Below are 19,813 nucleotides of genomic sequence, written 5' to 3'. Positions count from 1 at the left end.
TCCTCCGGGGGCTTCTCTGTCCTCATCTACATCCATAGACATTAATATGGAGAAAGTATGTGCCCCCCACATCCTCCTCCGGGGGCTTCTCTGTCCTAATCTACATCCATAGACATTAATATGGAGAAAGTATGTGCCCCCCACATCCTCCTCCGGGGGCTTCTCTGTCCTCATCTACATCCATAGACATTAATATGGAGAAAGTATGTGCCCCCCACATCCTCCTCCGGGGGCTTCTCGGTCCTCATCTACATCCATAGACATTAATATGGAGAAAGTATGTGCCCCCCACATCCACCTCCGGGGGCTTCTCTGTCCTCATCTACATCCATAGACATTAATATGGAGAAAGTATGTGCCCCCCACATCCACCTCCGGGGGCTTCTCTGTCCTCATCTACATCCATAGACATTAATATGGAGAAAGTATGTGCCCCCACATCCTCCTCCGGGGGCTTCTCTGTCCTCTACATCCATACACATTAATATGGAGAAAGTATGTGCCCCCACATCCTCCTCCGGGGGCTTCTCTGTCCTCATCTACATCCATAGACATTAATATGGAGAAAGTATGTGCCCCCCACATTCTCCTCCGGGGGCTTCTGTGTCCTCATCTACATGCATAGACATTAATATGGAGGAAGTATGTGCCCCCCACATCCTCCTCCGGGGGCTTCTCTGTCCTCATCTACATCCATAGACATTAATATGGAGAAAGTATGTGCCCCCCACATCCTCCTCCGGGGGCTTCTCTGTCCTCATCTACATCCATAGACATTAATATGGAGAAAGTATGTGCCCCCCACATCCTCCTCCGGGGGCTTCTCTGTCCTAATCTACATCCATAGACATTAATATGGAGAAAGTATGTGCCCCCCACATCCTCCTCCGGGGGCTTCTCTGTCCTCATCTACATCCATAGACACTAATATGGAGAAAGTATGTGCCCCCCACATCCTCCTCCGGGGGCTTCTCTCTCCTCATCTACATCCATAGACATTAATATGGAGAAAGTATGTGCCCCCCACATCCTCCTCCGGGGGATTCTCTGTCCTCATTTACATCCATAGACATTAATATGGAGAAAGTATGTGCCCCCCACATCCTCCTCCGGGGGCTTCTCTGTCCTCATCTACATCCGTAGACATTAATATGGAGAAAGTATGTGCCCCCCACATCCACCTCCGGGGGCTTCTCTGTCCTCATCTACATCCATAGACATTAATATGGAGAAAGTATGTGCCCCCCACATCCTCCTCCGGGGGCTACTCTGTCCTCATCTACATCCATAGACATTAATATGGAGAAAGTATGTGCCCCCCACATCCTCCTCCGGGGGCTTCTCTGTCCTCATCTACATCCATAGACATTAATATGGAGAAAGTATGTGCCCCCCACATCCACCTCCGGGGGCTTCTCTGTCCTCATCTACATCCATAGACATTAATATGGAGAAAGTATGTGCCCCCCACATCCTCCTCCGGGGGCTTCTCTGTCCTCACCTACATCCATAGACATTAATATGGAGAAAGTATGTGCCCCCCACATCCTCCTCCGGGGTCTTCTCTGTCCTCATCTACATCCATAGACATTAATATGGAGAAAGTATGTGCCCCCCACATCCTCCTCCGGGGGCTTCTCTGTCCTCTACATCCATAGACATTAATATGGAGAAAGTATGTGCCCCCCACATCCTCCTCCGGGGGCTTCTGTGTCCTCATCTACATCCATAGACATTAATATGGAGAAAGTATGTGCCCCCCACATCCTCCTCCGGGGGCTTCTCTGTCCTCATCTACATCCATAGACATTAATATGGAGAAAGTATGTGCCCCCCACATCCACCTCCGGGGGCTTCTCTGTCCTCATCTACATCCATAGACATTAATATGGAGAAAGTATGTGCCCCCCACATCCTCCTCCGGGGGCTTCTGTGTCCTCATCTACATCCATAGACATTAATATGGAGAAAGTATGTGCCCCCCACATCCTCCTCCGGGGGCTTCTCTGTCCTCATCTACATTCATAGACATTAATATGGAGAAAGTATGTGCCCCCCACATCCACCTCCGGGGGCTTCTGTGTCCTCATCTACATCCATAGACATTAATAAGGAGAAAGTATGTGCCCCCCACATCCTCCTCCGGGGGCTTCTCTGTCCTCATCTACATCCATAGACATTAATATGGAGAAAGTATGTGCCCCCCACATCCTCCTCCGGGGGCTTCTCTGTCCTCATCTACATCCATAGACATTAATATGGAGAAAGTATGTGCCCCCCACATCCACCTCCGGGGGCTTCTCTGTCCTCATCTACATCCATAGACATTAATATGGAGAAAGTATGTGCCCCCCACATCCTCCTCCGGGGGCTTCTCTGTCCTCATCTACATCCATAGACATTAATATGGAGAAAGTATGTGCCCCCCACATCCTCCTCCGGGGGCTTCTGTGTCCTCATCTACATCCATAGACATTAATATAGAGAAAGTATGTGCCCCCACATCCTCCTCCGGGGGCTTCTCTGTCCTCATCTACATCCATGGACATTAATATGGAGAAAGTATGTGCCCCCCACATCCTCCTCCGGGGGCTTCTCTGTCCTCATCTACATCCATAGACATTAATATGGAGAAAGTATGTGCCCCACACATCCACCTCCGGGGGCTTCTCTGTCCTCCTCTACATCCATAAACATTAATATGGAGAAAGTATGTGCCCCCCACATCCACCTCCGGGGGCTTCTCTGTCCTCATCTACATCCATAGACATTAATATGGAGAAAGTATGTGCCCCCCACATCCACCTCCGGGGGCTTCTCTGTCCTCATCTACATCCATAGACATTAATATGGAGAAAGTATGTGCCCCCCACATCCTCCTCCGGGGGCTTCTCTGTCCTCATCTACATCTATAGACATTAATATGGAGAAAGTATGTGCCCCCCACATCCTCCTCCGGGGGCTTCTCTGTCCTCATCTACATCCATAGACATTAATATGGAGAAAGTATGTGCCCCCCACATCCACCTCCGGGGGCTTCTCTGTCCTCATCTACATCCATAGACATTAATATGGAGAAAGTATGTGCCCCCCACATCCACCTCCGGGGGCTTCTCTGTCCTCATCTACATCTATAGACATTAATATGGAGAAAGTATGTGCCCCCCACATCCTTCTCCGGGGGCTTCTCTGTCCTCATCTACATCCATAGACATTAATATGGAGAAAGTATGTGCCCCCCACATCCACCTCCGGGGGCTTCTCTGTCCTCATCTACATCCATAGACATTAATATGGAGAAAGTATGTGCCCCCCACATCCTCCTCCGGGGGCTTCTCTGTCCTCATCTACATCCATAGACATTAATATGGAGAAAGTATGTGCCCCCCACATCCTCCTCCGGGGGCTTCTCTGTCCTCATCTACATCCATAGACATTAATATGGAGAAAGTATGTGCCCCCCACATCCACCTCCGGGGGCTTCTCTGTCCTCATCTACATCCATAGACATTAATATGGAGAAAGTATGTGCCCCCCCACATCCTCCTCCGGGGTCTTCTCTGTCCTCATCTACATCCATAGACATTAATATGGAGAAAGTATGTGCCCCCCACATCCTCCTCCGGGGGCTTCTCTGTCCTCATCTACATCCATAGACATTAATATGGAGAAAGTATGTGCCCCACACATCCACCTCCGGGGGCTTCTCTGTCCTCCTCTACATCCATAAACATTAATATGGAGAAAGTATGTGCCCCCCACATCCACCTCCGGGGGCTTCTCTGTCCTCATCTACATCCATAGACATTAATATGGAGAAAGTATGTGCCCCCCACATCCACCTCCGGGGGCTTCTCTGTCCTCATCTACATCCATAGACATTAATATGGAGAAAGTATGTGCCCCCCACATCCTCCTCCGGGGGCTTCTCTGTCCTCCTCTACATCTATAGACATTAATATGGAGAAAGTATGTGCCCCCCACATCCTCCTCCGGGGGCTTCTCTGTCCTCATCTACATCCATAGACATTAATATGGAGAAAGTATGTGCCCCCCACATCCACCTCCGGGGGCTTCTCTGTCCTCATCTACATCCATAGACATTAATATGGAGAAAGTATGTGCCCCCCACATCCACCTCCGGGGGCTTCTCTGTCCTCAGCTACATCTATAGACATTAATATGGAGAAAGTATGTGCCCCCCACATCCTCCTCCGGGGGCTTCTCTGTCCTCAGCTACATCTATAGACATTAATATGGAGAAAGTATGTGCCCCCCACATCCTCCTCCGGGGGCTTCTCTGTCCTCATCTACATCCATAGACATTAATATGGAGAAAGTATGTGCCCCCCACATCCACCTCCGGGGGCTTCTCTGTCCTCCTCTACATCCATAAACATTAATATGGAGAAAGTATGTCCCCCCACATCCTCCTCCGGGGGCTTCTCTGTCCTCATCTACATCCATAGACATTAATATGGAGAAAGTATGTCCCCCCACATCCTCCTCCGGGGGCTTCTCTGTCCTCATCTACATCCATAAACATTAATATGGAGAAAGTATGTGCCCCCCACATCCACCTCCGGGGGCTTCTCTGTCCTCCTCTACATCCATGGACATTAATATGGAGAAAGAATGTGCCCCCCACATCCTCCTCCGGGGGCTTCTCTGTCCTCATCTACATCCATAGACATTAATATGGAGAAAGTATGTGCCCCCCACATCCTCCTCCGGGGGCTTCTCTGTCCTCATCTACATCCATAGACATTAATATGGAGAAAGTATGTGCCCCCCACATCCTCCTCCGGGGGCTTCTCTGTCCTCATCTACATCCATAGACATTAATATGGAGAAAGTATGTGCCCCCCACATCCACCTCCGGGGGCTTCTCTGTCCTCATCTACATCCATAGACATTAATATGGAGAAAGTATGTGCCCCCCACATCCACCTCCGGGGGCTTCTCTGTCCTCATCTACATCCATAGACATTAATATGGAGAAAGTATGTGCCCCCCACATCCACCTCCGGGGGCTTCTCTGTCCTCATCTCCATCCATAGACATTAATATGGAGAAAGTATGTGCCCCCCACATCCTCCTCCGGGGGTTTCTCTGTCCTCATCTACATCCATAGACATTAATATGGAGAAAGTATGTGCCCCCCACATCCTCCTCCGGGGGCTTCTCTGTCCTCATCTACATCCATAGACATTAATATGGAGAAAGTATGTGCCCCCCACATCCTCCTCCGGGGGCTTCTCTGTCCTCATCTACATCCATAGACATTAATATGGAGAAAGTATGTGCCCCCCACATCCTCCTCCGGGGGCTTCTCTGTCCTCATCTACATCCATAGACATTAATATGGAGAAAGTATGTGCCCCCACATCCACCTCCGGGGGCTTCTCTGTCCTCATCTACATCCATAGACATTAATATGGAGAAAGTATGTGCCCCCCACATCCTCCTCCGGGGGCTTCTCTGTCCTCATCTACATCTATAGACATTAATATGGAGAAAGTATGTGCCCCCCACATCCTCCTCCGGGGGCTTCTCTGTCCTCATCTACATCCATAGACATTAATATGGAGAAAGTATGTGCCCCCCACATCCTCCTCCGGGGGCTTCTCTGTCCTCATCTACATCCATAGACATTAATATGGAGAAAGTATGTGCCCCCCACATCCTCCTCCGGGGGCTTCTCTGTCCTCATCTACATCCATAGACATTAATATGGAGAAAGTATGTGCCCCCCATATCCACCTCCGGGGGCTTCTCTGTCCTCCTCTACATCCATAGACATTAATATGGAGAAAGTATGTGCCCCCCACATCCACCTCCGGGGGCTTCTCTGTCCTCATCTACATCCATAGACATTAATATGGAGAAAGTATGTGCCCCCCACATCCTCCTCCGGGGGCTTCTCTGTCCTCATCTACATCCATAGACATTAATATGGAGAAAGTATGTGCCCCCCACATCCTCCTCCGGGGGCTTCTCTGTCCTCCTCTACATCCATAGACATTAATATGGAGAAAGTATGTGCCCCCCATATCCACCTCCGGGGGCTTCTCTGTCCTCCTCTACATCCATAGACATTAATATGGAGAAAGTATGTGCCCCCCACATCCACCTCCGGGGGCTTCTCTGTCCTCATCTACATCCATAGACATTAATATGGAGAAAGTATGTGCCCCCCACATCCACCTCCGGGGGCTTCTCTGTCCTCATCTACATCCATAGACATTAATATGGAGAAAGTATGTGCCCCCCACATCCTCCTCCGGGGGCTTCTCTGTCCTCATCTACATCTATAGACATTAATATGGAGAAAGTATGTGCCCCCCACATCCACCTCCGGGGGCTTCTCTGTCCTCATCTACATCCATAGACATTAATATGGAGAAAGTATGTGCCCCCCACATCCTCCTCCGGGGGCTTCTCTGTCCTCATCCACATCCATAGACATTAATATGGAGAAAGTATGTGCCCCCCACATCCACCTCCGGGGGCTTCTCTGTCCTCATCTACATCCATAGACATTAATATGGAGAAAGTATGTGCCCCCCACATCCTCCTCCGGGGGCTTCTCTGTCCTCATCTACATCTATAGACATTAATATGGAGAAAGTATGTGCCCCCCACATCCACCTCCGGGGGCTTCTCTGTCCTCATCTACATCCATAGACATTAATATGGAGAAAGTATGTGCCCCCCACATCCTCCTCCGGGGGCTTCTCTGTCCTCATCTACATCCATAGACATAAATATGGAGAAAGTATGTGCCCCCACATCCTCCTCCGGGGGCTTCTCTGTCCTCATCTACATCCATAGACATTAATATGGAGAAAGTATGTGCCCCCACATCCTCCTCCGGGGGCTTCTCTGTCCTCCTCTACATCCATAGACATTAATATGGAGAAAGTATGTGCCCCCCACATCCTCCTCCGGGGGCTTCTCTGTCCTCATCTACATCCATAGACATTAATATGGAGAAAGTATGTGCCCCCCACATCCTCCTCCGGGGGCTTCTCTGTCCTCATCTACATCCATAGACATTAATATGGAGAAAGTATGTGCCCCCCACATCCTCCTCCGGGGGCTTCTCTGTCCTCATCTACATCCATAGACATTAATATGGAGAAAGTATGTGCCCCCCACATCCACCTCCGGGGGCTTCTCTGTCCTCATCTACATCCATAGACATTAATATGGAGAAAGTATGTGCCCCCCACATCCTCCTCCGGGGGCTTCTCTGTCCTCATCTACATCTATAGACATTAATATGGAGAAAGTATGTGCCCCCCACATCCACCTCCGGGGGCTTCTCTGTCCTCATCTACATCCATAGACATTAATATGGAGAAAGTATGTGCCCCCCACATCCTCCTCCGGGGGCTTCTCTGTCCTCATCTACATCCATAGACATAAATATGGAGAAAGTATGTGCCCCCACATCCTCCTCCGGGGGCTTCTCTGTCCTCATCTACATCCATAGACATTAATATGGAGAAAGTATGTGCCCCCACATCCTCCTCCGGGGGCTTCTCTGTCCTCCTCTACATCCATAGACATTAATATGGAGAAAGTATGTGCCCCCCACATCCTCCTCCGGGGGCTTCTCTGTCCTCATCTACATCCATAGACATTAATATGGAGAAAGTATGTGCCCCCCACATCCTCCTCCGGGGGCTTCTCTGTCCTCATCTACATCCATAGACATTAATATGGAGAAAGTATGTGCCCCCCACATCCTCCTCCGGGGGCTTCTCTGTCCTCATCTACATCCATAGACATTAATATGGAGAAAGTATGTGCCCCCCACATCCACCTCCGGGGGCTTCTCTGTCCTCATCTACATCCATAGACATTAATATGGAGAAAGTATGTGCCCCCCACATCCTCCTCCGGGGGCTTCTCTGTCCTCCTCTACATCTATAGACATTAATATGGAGAAAGTATGTGCCCCCCACATCCTCCTCCGGGGGCTTCTCTGTCCTCATCTACATCCATAAACATTAATATGGAGAAAGTATGTGCCCCCCACATCCACCTCCGGGGGCTTCTCTGTCCTCATCTACATCCATAGACATTAATATGGAGAAAGAATGTGCCCCCCACATCCTCCTCCGGGGGATTCTCTGTCCTCATCTACATCCATAGACATTAATATGGAGAAAGTATGTGCCCCCCACATCCACCTCCGGGGGCTTCTCTGTCCTCATCTCCATCCATAGACATTAATATGGAGAAAGTATGTGCCCCCCACATCCACCTCCGGGGGCTTCTCTGTCCTCATCTCCATCCATAGACATTAATATGGAGAAAGTATGTGCCCCCCACATCCTCCTCCGGGGGTTTCTCTGTCCTCATCTACATCCATAGACATTAATATGGAGAAAGTATGTGCCCCCCACATCCTCCTCCGGGGGCTTCTCTGTCCTCATCTACATCCATAGACATTAATATGGAGAAAGTATGTGCCCCCCACATCCACCTCCGGGGGCTTCTCTGTCCTCATCTACATCCATAGACATTAATATGGAGAAAGTATGTGCCCCCCACATCCTCCTCCGGGGGCTTCTCTGTCCTCATCTACATCCATAGACATTAATATGGAGAAAGTATGTGCCCCCCACATCCTCCTCCGGGGGCTTCTCTGTCCTCCTCTACATCTATAGACATTAATATGGAGAAAGTATGTGCCCCCCACATCCTCCTCCGGGGGCTTCTCTGTCCTCATCTACATCCATAGACATTAATATGGAGAAAGTATGTGCCCCCCACATCCTCCTCCGGCGACTTCTCTGTCCTCATCTACATCCATAGACATTAATATGGAGAAAGTATGTGCCCCCCACATCCTCCTCCGGGGGCTTCTCTGTCCTCATCTACATCCATAGACATTAATATGGAGAAAGTATGTGCCCCCCACATCCTCCTCCGGGGGCTTCTCTGTCCTCCTCTACATCTATAGACATTAATATGGAGAAAGTATGTGCCCCCCACATCCTCCTCCGGGGGCTTCTCTGTCCTCATCTACATCCATAGACATTAATATGGAGAAAGTATGTGCCCCCCACATCCACCTCCGGGGGCTTCTGTGTCCTCATCTACATCCATAGACATTAATATGGAGAAAGTATGTGCCCCCCACATCCACCTCCGGGGGCTTCTCTGTCCTCATCTACATCCATAGACATTAATATGGAGAAAGTATGTGCCCCCCACATCCTCCTCCGGGGGCTTCTCTGTCCTCCTCTACATCCATAGACATTAATATGGAGAAAGTATGTGCCCCCCACATCCTCCTCCGGGGGCTTCTCTGTCCTCCTCTACATCTATAGACATTAATATGGAGAAAGTATGTGCCCCCCACATCCTCCTCCGGGGGCTTCTCTGCCCTCATCTACATCCATAGACATTAATATGGAGAAAGTATGTGCCCCCCACATCCACCTCCGGGGGCTTCTCTGTCCTCCTCTACATCCATAAACATTAATATGGAGAAAGTATGTGCCCCCCACATCCACCTCCGGGGGCTTCTCTGTCCTCATCTACATCCATAGACATTAATATGGAGAAAGTATGTGCCCCCCACATCCTCCTCCGGGGGCTTCTCTGTCCTCATCTACATCCATAGACATTAATATGGAGAAAGTATGTCCCCCCACATCCTCCTCCGGGGGCTTCTCTGTCCTCATCTACATCCATAAACATTAATATGGAGAAAGTATGTGCCCCCCACATCCACCTCCGGGGGCTTCTCTGTCCTCCTCTACATCCATAGACATTAATATGGAGAAAGAATGTGCCCCCCACATCCTCCTCCGGGGGCTTCTCTGTCCTCATCTACATCCATAGACATTAATATGGAGAAAGTATGTGCCCCCCACATCCTCCTCCGGGGGCTTCTGTGTCCTCATCTACATCCATAGACATTAATATGGAGAAAGTATGTGCCCCCCACATCCTCCCCCGGGGGCTTCTCTGTCCTCATCTACATCCATAGACATTAATATGGAGAAAGTATGTGCCCCCCACATCCACCTCCGGGGGCTTCTGTGTCCTCATCTACATCCATAGACATTAATATGGAGAAAGTATGTGCCCCCCACATCCTCCTCCGGGGGCTTCTGTGTCCTCATCTACATCCATAGACATTAATATGGAGAAAGTATGTGCCCCCCACATCCTCCCCCGGGGGCTTCTCTGTCCTCATCTACATCCATAGACATTAATATGGAGAAAGTATGTGCCCCCCACATCCACCTCCGGGGGCTTTTCTGTCCTCATCTACATCCATAGACATTAATATGGAGAAAGTATGTGCCCCCCACATCCACCTCCGGGGGCTTCTCTGTCCTCATCTACATCCATAGACATTAATATGGAGAAAGTATGAGCCCCCCACATCCTCCTCCGGGGGCTTCTCTGTCCTCATCTACATCTATAGACATTAATATGGAGAAAGTATGTGCCCCCCACATCCTCCTCCGGGGGCTTCTCTGTCCTCATCTACATCCATAGACATTAATATGGAGAAAGTATGTGCCCCCCACATCCTCCTCCGGGGGCTTCTCTGTCCTCATCTACATCCATAGACATTAATATGGAGAAAGTATGTGCCCCCCACATCCTCCTCCGGGGGCTTCTCTGTCCTCATCTACATCTATAGACATTAATATGGAGAAAGTATGTGCCCCCCATATCCACCTCCGGGGGCTTCTCTGTCCTCCTCTACATCCATAGACATTAATATGGAGAAAGTATGTGCCCCCCACATCCACCTCCGGGGGCTTCTCTGTCCTCCTCTACATCCATAGACATTAATATGGAGAAAGTATGTGCCCCCCACATCCACCTCCGGGGGCTTCTCTGTCCTCATCTATATCCATAGACATTAATATGGAGAAAGTATGTGCCCCCCACATCCACCTCCGGGGGCTTCACTGTCCTCATCTACATCCATAGACATTAATATGGAGAAAGTATGTGCCCCCCACATCCTCCTCCGGGGGCTTCTCTGTCCTCATCTACATCCATAGACATTAATATGGAGAAAGTATGTCCCCCCACATCCACCTCCGGGGGCTTCTCTGTCCTCATCTACATCCATAGACATTAATATGGAGAAAGTATGTGCCCCCCACATCCTCCTCCGTGGGCTTCTCTGTCCTCATCTACATCCATAGACATTAATATGGAGAAAGTATGTGCCCCCCACATCCACCTCCGGGGGCTTCTCTGTCCTCATCTACATCTATAGACATTAATATGGAGAAAGTATGTGCCCCCCACATCCTCCTCCGGGGGCTTCTCTGTCCTCATCTACATCCATAGACATTAATATGGAGAAAGTATGTGCCCCCCACATCCACCTCCGGGGGCTTCTCTGTCCTCATCTACATCCATAGACATTAATATGGAGAAAGTATGTGCCCCCCATATCCTCCTCCGGGGGCTTCTCTGTCCTCATCTACATCCATAGACATTAATATGGAGAAAGTATGTGCCCCCACATCCACCTCCGGGGGCTTCTCTGTCCTCATCTACATCCATAGACATTAATATGGAGAAAGTATGTGCCCCCCACATCCACCTCCGGGGGCTTCTCTGTCCTCATCTACATCCATAGACATTAATATGGAGAAAGTATGTGCCCCCCACATCCACCTCCGGGGGCTTCTCTGTCCTCATCTACATCCATAGACATTAATATGGAGAAAGTATGTGCCCCCCACATCCACCTCCGGGGGCTTCTCTGTCCTCATCTACATCCATAGACATTAATATGGAGAAAGTATGTGCCCCCCACATCCTCCTCCGGGGGCTTCTGTGTCCTCATCTACATCCATAGACATTAATATGGAGAAAGTATGTGCCCCCCACATCCTCCTCCGGGGGCTTCTCTGTCCTCATCTACATCCATAGACATTAATATGGAGAAAGTATGTGCCCCCCACATCCACCTCCGGGGGCTTCTCTGTCCTCATCTACATCCATAGACATTAATATGGAGACAGTATGTGCCCCCCACATCCACCTCCGGGGGCTTTTCTGTCCTCATCTACATCCATAGACATTAATATGGAGAAAGTATGTGCCCCCCACATCCACCTCCGGGGGCTTCTCTGTCCTCATCTACATCCATAGACATTAATATGGAGAAAGTATGAGCCCCCCACATCCTCCTCCGGGGGCTTCTCTGTCCTCATCTACATCCATAGACATTAATATGGAGAAAGTATGTGCCCCCCACATCCTCCTCCGGGGGCTTCTCTGTCCTCATCTACATCCATAGACATTAATATGGAGAAAGTATGTGCCCCCCACATCCACCTCCGGGGGCTTCTCTGCCCTCATCTACATCCATAGACATTAATATGGAGAAAGTATGTGCCCCCCACATCCTCCCCCGGGGGCTTCTCTGTCGTCATCTACATCCATAGACATTAATATGGAGAAAGTATGTGCCCCCCACATCCTCCTCCGGGGGCTTCTCTGTCCTCATCTACATCCATAGACATTAATATGGAGAAAGTATGTGCCCCCCACATCCACCTCCGGGGGCTTCTCTGTCCTCATCTACATCCATAGACATTAATATGGAGAAAGTATGAGCCCCCCACATCCTCCTCCGGGGGCTTCTCTGTCCTCATCTACATCCATAGACATTAATATGGAGAAAGTATGTGCCCCCCACATCCACCTCCGGGGGCTTCTCTGCCCTCAACTACATCCATAGACATTAATATGGAGAAAGTATGTGCCCCCCACATCCTCCTCCGGGGGCTTCTCTGTCCTCATTTACATCCATAGACATTAATATGGAGGAAAGTATGTGCCCCCCACATCCTCCTCCGGGGGCTTCTCTGTCCTCATCTACATCTATAGACATTAATATGGAGAAAGTATGTGCCCCCCACATCCACCTCCGGGGGCTTCTCTGTCCTCATCTACATCCATAGACATTAATATGGAGAAAGTATGTGCCCCCCATATCCTCCTCCGGGGGCTTCTCTGTCCTCATCTACATCCATAGACATTAATATGGAGAAAGTATGTGCCCCCACATCCACCTCCGGGGGCTTCTCTGTCCTCATCTACATCCATAGACATTAATATGGAGAAAGTATGTGCCCCCCACATCCACCTCCGGGGGCTTCTCTGTCCTCATCTACATCCATAGACATTAATATGGAGAAAGTATGTGCCCCCCACATCCACCTCCGGGGGCTTCTCTGTCCTCATCTACATCCATAGACATTAATATGGAGAAAGTATGTGCCCCCCACATCCACCTCCGGGGGCTTCTCTGTCCTCATCTACATCCATAGACATTAATATGGAGAAAGTATGTGCCCCCCACATCCTCCTCCGGGGGCTTCTGTGTCCTCATCTACATCCATAGACATTAATATGGAGAAAGTATGTGCCCCCCACATCCTCCTCCGGGGGCTTCTCTGTCCTCATCTACATCCATAGACATTAATATGGAGAAAGTATGTGCCCCCCACATCCACCTCCGGGGGCTTCTCTGTCCTCATCTACATCCATAGACATTAATATGGAGACAGTATGTGCCCCCCACATCCACCTCCGGGGGCTTTTCTGTCCTCATCTACATCCATAGACATTAATATGGAGAAAGTATGTGCCCCCCACATCCACCTCCGGGGGCTTCTCTGTCCTCATCTACATCCATAGACATTAATATGGAGAAAGTATGAGCCCCCCACATCCTCCTCCGGGGGCTTCTCTGTCCTCATCTACATCCATAGACATTAATATGGAGAAAGTATGTGCCCCCCACATCCTCCTCCGGGGGCTTCTCTGTCCTCATCTACATCCATAGACATTAATATGGAGAAAGTATGTGCCCCCCACATCCACCTCCGGGGGCTTCTCTGCCCTCATCTACATCCATAGACATTAATATGGAGAAAGTATGTGCCCCCCACATCCTCCTCCGGGGGCTTCTCTGTCCTCATCTACATCCATAGACATTAATATGGAGAAAGTATGTGCCCCCCACATCCTCCTCCGGGGGCTTCTCTGTCCTCATCTACATCCATAGACATTAATATGGAGAAAGTATGTGCCCCCCACATCCACCTCCGGGGGCTTCTCTGTCCTCATCTACATCCATAGACATTAATATGGAGAAAGTATGAGCCCCCCACATCCTCCTCCGGGGGCTTCTCTGTCCTCATCTACATCCATAGACATTAATATGGAGAAAGTATGTGCCCCCCACATCCACCTCCGGGGGCTTCTCTGCCCTCAACTACATCCATAGACATTAATATGGAGAAAGTATGTGCCCCCCACATCCTCCTCCGGGGGCTTCTCTGTCCTCATTTACATCCATAGACATTAATATGGAGGAAAGTATGTGCCCCCCACATCCTCCTCCGGGGGCTTCTCTGTCCTCATCTACATCTATAGACATTAATATGGAGAAAGTATGTGCCCCCCACATCCACCTCCGGGGGCTTCTCTGTCCTCATCTACATCCATAGACATTAATATGGAGAAAGTATGTGCCCCCTACATCCTCCTCCGGGGGCTTCTCTGTCCTCATCTACATACATAGACATTAATATGGGGAAAGTATGTGCCCCCCACATCCTCCTCCGGGGGCTTCTCTGTCCTCATCTACATCTATAGACATTAATATGGAGAAAGTATATGCCCCCCACATCCACCTCCGGGGGCTTCTCTGTCCTCATCTACATCCATAGACATTAATATGGAGAAAGTATGTGCCCCCCACATCCACCTCCGGGGGCTTCTCTGTCCTCATCTACATCCATAGACATTAATATGGAGAAAGTATGTGCCCCCCACATCCTCCTCCGGGGGCTTCTCTGTCCTCATCTACATCCATAGACATTAATATGGAGAAAGTATGTGCCCCCCACATCCTCCTCCGGGGGCTTCTCTGTCCTCATCTACATCCATAGACATTAATATGGAGAAAGTATGTGCCCCCCACATCCTCCTCCGGGGGCTTCTCTGTCCTCATCTACATCCATAGACATTAATATGGAGAAAGTATGTGCCCCCCACATCCACCTCCGGGGGATTCTCTGTCCTCATCTACATCCATAGACATTATCATGGAGAAAGTATGTGCCCCCCACATCCTCCTCCGGGGGCTTCTCTGTCCTCATCTACATCCATAGACATTAATATGGAGAAAGTATGTGCCCCCCACATCCTCCTCCGGGGGCTTCTCTGTCCTCATCTACATCCATAGACATTAATATGGAGAAAGTATGTGCCCCCCACATCCTCCTCCGGGGGCTTCTCTGTCCTCATCTACATCTATAGACATTAATATGGGGAAAGTATGTGCCCCCCACATCCTCCTCCGGGGGCTTCTCTGTCCTCATCTACATCCATAGACATTAATATGGGGAAAGTATGTGCCCCCCACATCCACCTCCGGGGGCTTCTCTGTCCTCATCTACATCCATAGACATTAATATGGAGAAAGTATGTGCCCCCCACATCCTCCTCCGGGGGCTTCTCTGTCCTCATCTACATCCATAGACATTAATATGGAGAAAGTATGTGCCCCCCACATCCTCCTCCGGGGGCTTCTCTGTCCTCATCTACATCCATAGACATTAATATGGAGAAAGTATGTGCCCCCCACATCCACCTCCGGGGGCTTCTCTGTCCTCATCTACATCCATAGACATTAATATGGAGAAAGTATGTGCCCCCCACATCCACCTCCGGGGGCTTCTCTGTCCTCATCTACATCCATAGACATTAATACGGAGAAAGTATGTGCCCCCCACATCCACCCCGTCGGGGGCTTCTCTGTCCTCCAGCAGATAGAGAAGTGCTATCCATCACTGCACAGGACACGTCTCCTCCAGAGTCCAGTGGTGGCAGATTTACACCACTACATCCAAGGCTCGGCATTGTGCTTTGTGATGTACGGCTGCATGCAGCTGCTCGGCCATGAAGCTCCCGATGGGGGGGCAGTGTTTGTGCTGATACTAGAGGAGGTCTGGACTCTGTAGTTATGGGGTCAGCATAGAGGTAGTGACTTTTCTGCTCCTCAGTACTCCGCCCCCTGATTTGTAACCTTATGGGGTCTCCACTTCATCGCTGACAGCTGGCAGACAGCATGGCAGGGGGCCGGAGGGTATACGCTGGGGCGCTGGAAAGCATTCACCAGGGGACCAGAGGGTATACACCAGAGGTAGAGCGGACGTAGGATACACACCGCGGGGTGAGAGGTTATACACCGGGGTGGCGAAAGGCCGGAAGTTATACACCGGGGTGGCGTACACCGGGGGGCTAGGGGCCCGAGGTTATACACCGGGGGGCTGGAGGTTAGACACAGGGGAGTGGGTGAAGGGCCAGAGGATATACATCGGGGGGCTGGAGATTATACACCGGGGGGGGCAAGAGGTCAGAGTTTACACACCGAGGGGTGAGGGGCCGGAGGTTATACACGGGGGGCTGGAGGTGTTCCCTATGAGGGGCAGAATTTACCTTTTCTGCTGCTTTGTAAGAAGCACCGACCACATTTCCCTCTCTATCCATGATCTGAACACCACGTTCCACTTCTGAAAACCTCATCAGTACAACACTCAGTCCCCCAAGCAAAGCTGCAAAACACAGAGAGGCCATACTAGAGGGGCACACTGACTTTATGGTCAGTATGAGGGAGGGAAGGATGGACGGCAGACCCTCACTTACCATAGAGTGGAGGTGGCAGTATTTTACCAAAGAAGCTGTGGATCGCCGGACTGCGGATCCCAAGCCTCTTCATAGCGAGTGCTGGGGCTGCCTGCCGGAGAAGACAACAAGGATAACGTATTATGCCAAGACTGTTGACACCAGGACAAGTGCATGTCATGTGACCTCCCACCTGATACGTACCCCAATACAGGTGAGGTAGAGAATGGAAGCAGAAAGGTAGAGCGGTTGCTGGGACTTCTCCTGAAAAAACACATTAATTAACTCCCCTGACACTACCCTGCTCAGCACTAAGCACTAGCCCCTCCCCTGACACTCCCCTGCTCAGCACTAAGCACTAGCTCCTCCCCTGACACTCCCCTGCTCAGCACTAAGCACTAGCCCCTCCCCTGACACTCCCCTGCTCAGCACTAAGCACTAGCTCCTCCCCTGACACTCCCCTGCTCAGCACTAAGCACTAGCCCCTCCCCTGACACTCCCCTGCTCAGCACTAAGCACTAGCTCCTCCCCTGACACTCCCCTGCTCAGAACTAAGCACTAGCCCCTCCCCTGCTCAGCACTAAGCACTAGCCCCTTCCCTGACACTCCCCTGCTCAGCCCTAAGCACTAGCCCCTCCTCTGCACAGCACTAAGCACTAGCCCTTCCTGACACTCCTCTGTTCAGCACTAAGCAGTAGCCCCTCCCATGACACTCCCCTGCTCAGCACTAAGCACTAGCCCCTCCCCTGCTCAGCACCAAGCACTAGCCCCTCCCCTGCTCAGTACTAAGCACTAGCCCCTCCCGACACTTCCCTGCTCAGCACTAAGCACTAGCCCCTCCCCTGACACTCTCCTGCTCAGCACTAAGCACTAGCTCCTCCCCTGACACTCCCCTGCTCAGCACAAAGCACTAGCCCCTCCCCTGCTCAGCACTAGCCCCTTCCCTGACACTCCTCTGCTCAGCCCTAAGCACTAGCCCCTCCTCTGCACAGCACTAAGCACTAGCCCCTCCCGAAACTCCTCTGTTCAGCACTAGGCAGTAGCCTCTCCCATGACACTCCCCTGCTCAGCACTAAGCACTAGCCCCTCCCCTGCTCAGCACTAAGCACTAGCCCCTCCCCGACACTCCCCTGCTCAGCACTAAGCACTAGCCCCTCCCCTGCTCAGCACTAGCCCCTCCCCTGACACTCTTCTGCTCAGCACTAGCCCCTCCCATGCTCAGCACTAGCCCCTCCTCTGCTCAGCAGTAAGCACTAGCCCGTCCCCTGCTCAGCACTAAGCTCCAGCCCCTCCCCTGCTCAGCACTAAGCACTAGCCCCTCCCCGACACTCCCCTGCTCAGCACTAAGCACTAGCCCCTCCCCTGCTCAGCACTAGCCCCTCCCCTGCTCAGCACTAAGCTCCAGCCCCTCCCCTGCTCAGCACTAAGCAGTAGCCCCTCCCCTGCTCAGCACTAAGCACTAGCCCCTCCTCTGCTCAGCACTAAGCACTAGCCCCTCCTTCACTGACACTCACCGGCAGAGAGCGGTTCCCGTTCATTATAGTGAATCCGGCATTGTATGTCTGGAAGGGAAGCTGAGGGAAGAGACTCTGGGGTAACAGAGCGTAGCAGTGCCGAGCTTAGCAGATTAAAGCGGAGACTGACTGACCTGGAAGAAGAAGGCAGCTGTGACAGACGTGTGCCGCACCAGGGAAGCCACCACCTGATGAACGTACAAGGCTGATTAGAGCCGGCCATCTCTCCGGGGCCAAGGTGGACCACGAGCAGAAATACTCACCAGAGGAGCGCCCAGCAATATGTACACTGCAAGAGAGAAGCCTCGTTACAATGGGTTAATCTGTACCCCCTGAAGAGCAGCGCCTGCGCCGCTGATCACCCTCCACACTCGCTGCCACTGATCTCCCTCCACACTCGCTGCCACTGATCTCCCTCCACACTCGCTGCCACTGATCTCCCTCCACACTCGCTGCCACTGATCTCCCTCCACACTCGCTGCCACTGATCTCCCTCCACACTCGCTGCCACTGATCTCCCTCCACACTCGCTGCCACTGATCTCCCTCCACACTCGCTGCCACTGATCTCCCTCCACACTCGCTGCCACTGATCACCCTCCACACTCGCTGCCACTGATCTCCCTCCACACTCGCTGCCACTGATCTCCCTCCACACTCGCTGCCACTGATCACCCTCCACACTCGCTGCCACTGATCACTATCCACACTCGCTGCCACTGATCTCCCTCCACACTCGCTGCCACTGATCACCCTCCACACTCGCTGCCACTGATCACCCTCCACACTCGCTGCCACTGATCACCCTCCACACTCGCTGCCACTGATCACTATCCACACTCGCTGCCACTGATCTCCCTCCACACTCGCTGCCACTGATCACCATCCACACTCGCTGCCACTGATCACCCTCCACACTCGCTGCCACTGATCTCCCTCCACACTCGCTGCCGCTGATCACCATCCACACTCGCTGCCACTGATCACCCTCCACACTCGCTGCCACTGATCACCATCCACACTCGCTGCCACTGATCTCCCTCCACACTCGCTGCCACTGATCACCCTCCACACTCGCTGCCACTGATCTCCCTCCACACTCGCTGCCACTGATCACCCTCCACACTCGCTGCCACTGATCACCATCCACACTCGCTGCCACTGATCACCATCCACACTCGCTGCCACTGATCTCCCTCCACACTCGCTGCCACTGATCTCCCTCCACACTCGCTGCCACTGATCACCCTCCACACTCGCTGCCACTGATCACCCTCCACACTCGCTGCCACTGATCACCATCCACACTCGCTGCCACTGATCACCCTCCACACTCGCTGCCACTGATCACCATCCACACTCGCTGCCACTGATCTCCCTCCACACTCGCTGCCACTGATCACCCTCCACACTCGCTGCCACTGATCTCCCTCCACACTCGCTGCCACTGATCACCCTCCACACTCGCTGCCACTGATCACCATCCACACTCGCTGCCACTGATCACCATCCACACTCGCTGCCACTGATCTCCCTCCACACTCGCTGCCACTGATCTCCCTCCACACTCGCTGCCACTGATCACCCTCCACA

At 51.6% G+C, this 19,813-nt stretch overlaps 1 protein-coding gene across 2 annotated transcripts in view; it reads right to left on the bottom strand.

Annotated features, from left to right (window-relative positions):
* SFXN4 (sideroflexin 4) overlaps positions 1–19,813 on the bottom strand; it is a 214,338-nt gene that overhangs the window by 6,897 nt on the left and 187,628 nt on the right. For both annotated transcript variants that reach the window (XM_077257875.1, XM_077257876.1), the window contains exons 6-11: positions 18,485–18,510; positions 18,356–18,409; positions 18,222–18,281; positions 16,912–16,971; positions 16,729–16,819; positions 16,522–16,637 (exon numbers count right to left, since the gene is read on the bottom strand). In XM_077257875.1, the coding sequence (XP_077113990.1) occupies positions 16,522–16,637; positions 16,729–16,819; positions 16,912–16,971; positions 18,222–18,281; positions 18,356–18,409; positions 18,485–18,510 (407 nt within the window). The remainder of the gene's footprint in view (positions 1–16,521; positions 16,638–16,728; positions 16,820–16,911; positions 16,972–18,221; positions 18,282–18,355; positions 18,410–18,484; positions 18,511–19,813) is intronic.

The sequence above is a fragment of the Ranitomeya variabilis genome, chromosome 4 (genome assembly GCF_051348905.1).
Source record: "Ranitomeya variabilis isolate aRanVar5 chromosome 4, aRanVar5.hap1, whole genome shotgun sequence".
Classification (NCBI taxonomy): Eukaryota; Metazoa; Chordata; class Amphibia; order Anura; family Dendrobatidae; genus Ranitomeya; species Ranitomeya variabilis.
The sequence above is the reverse complement of the archived record's forward strand: the minus strand, read 5'-3'. Positions and strand labels throughout refer to the sequence as shown.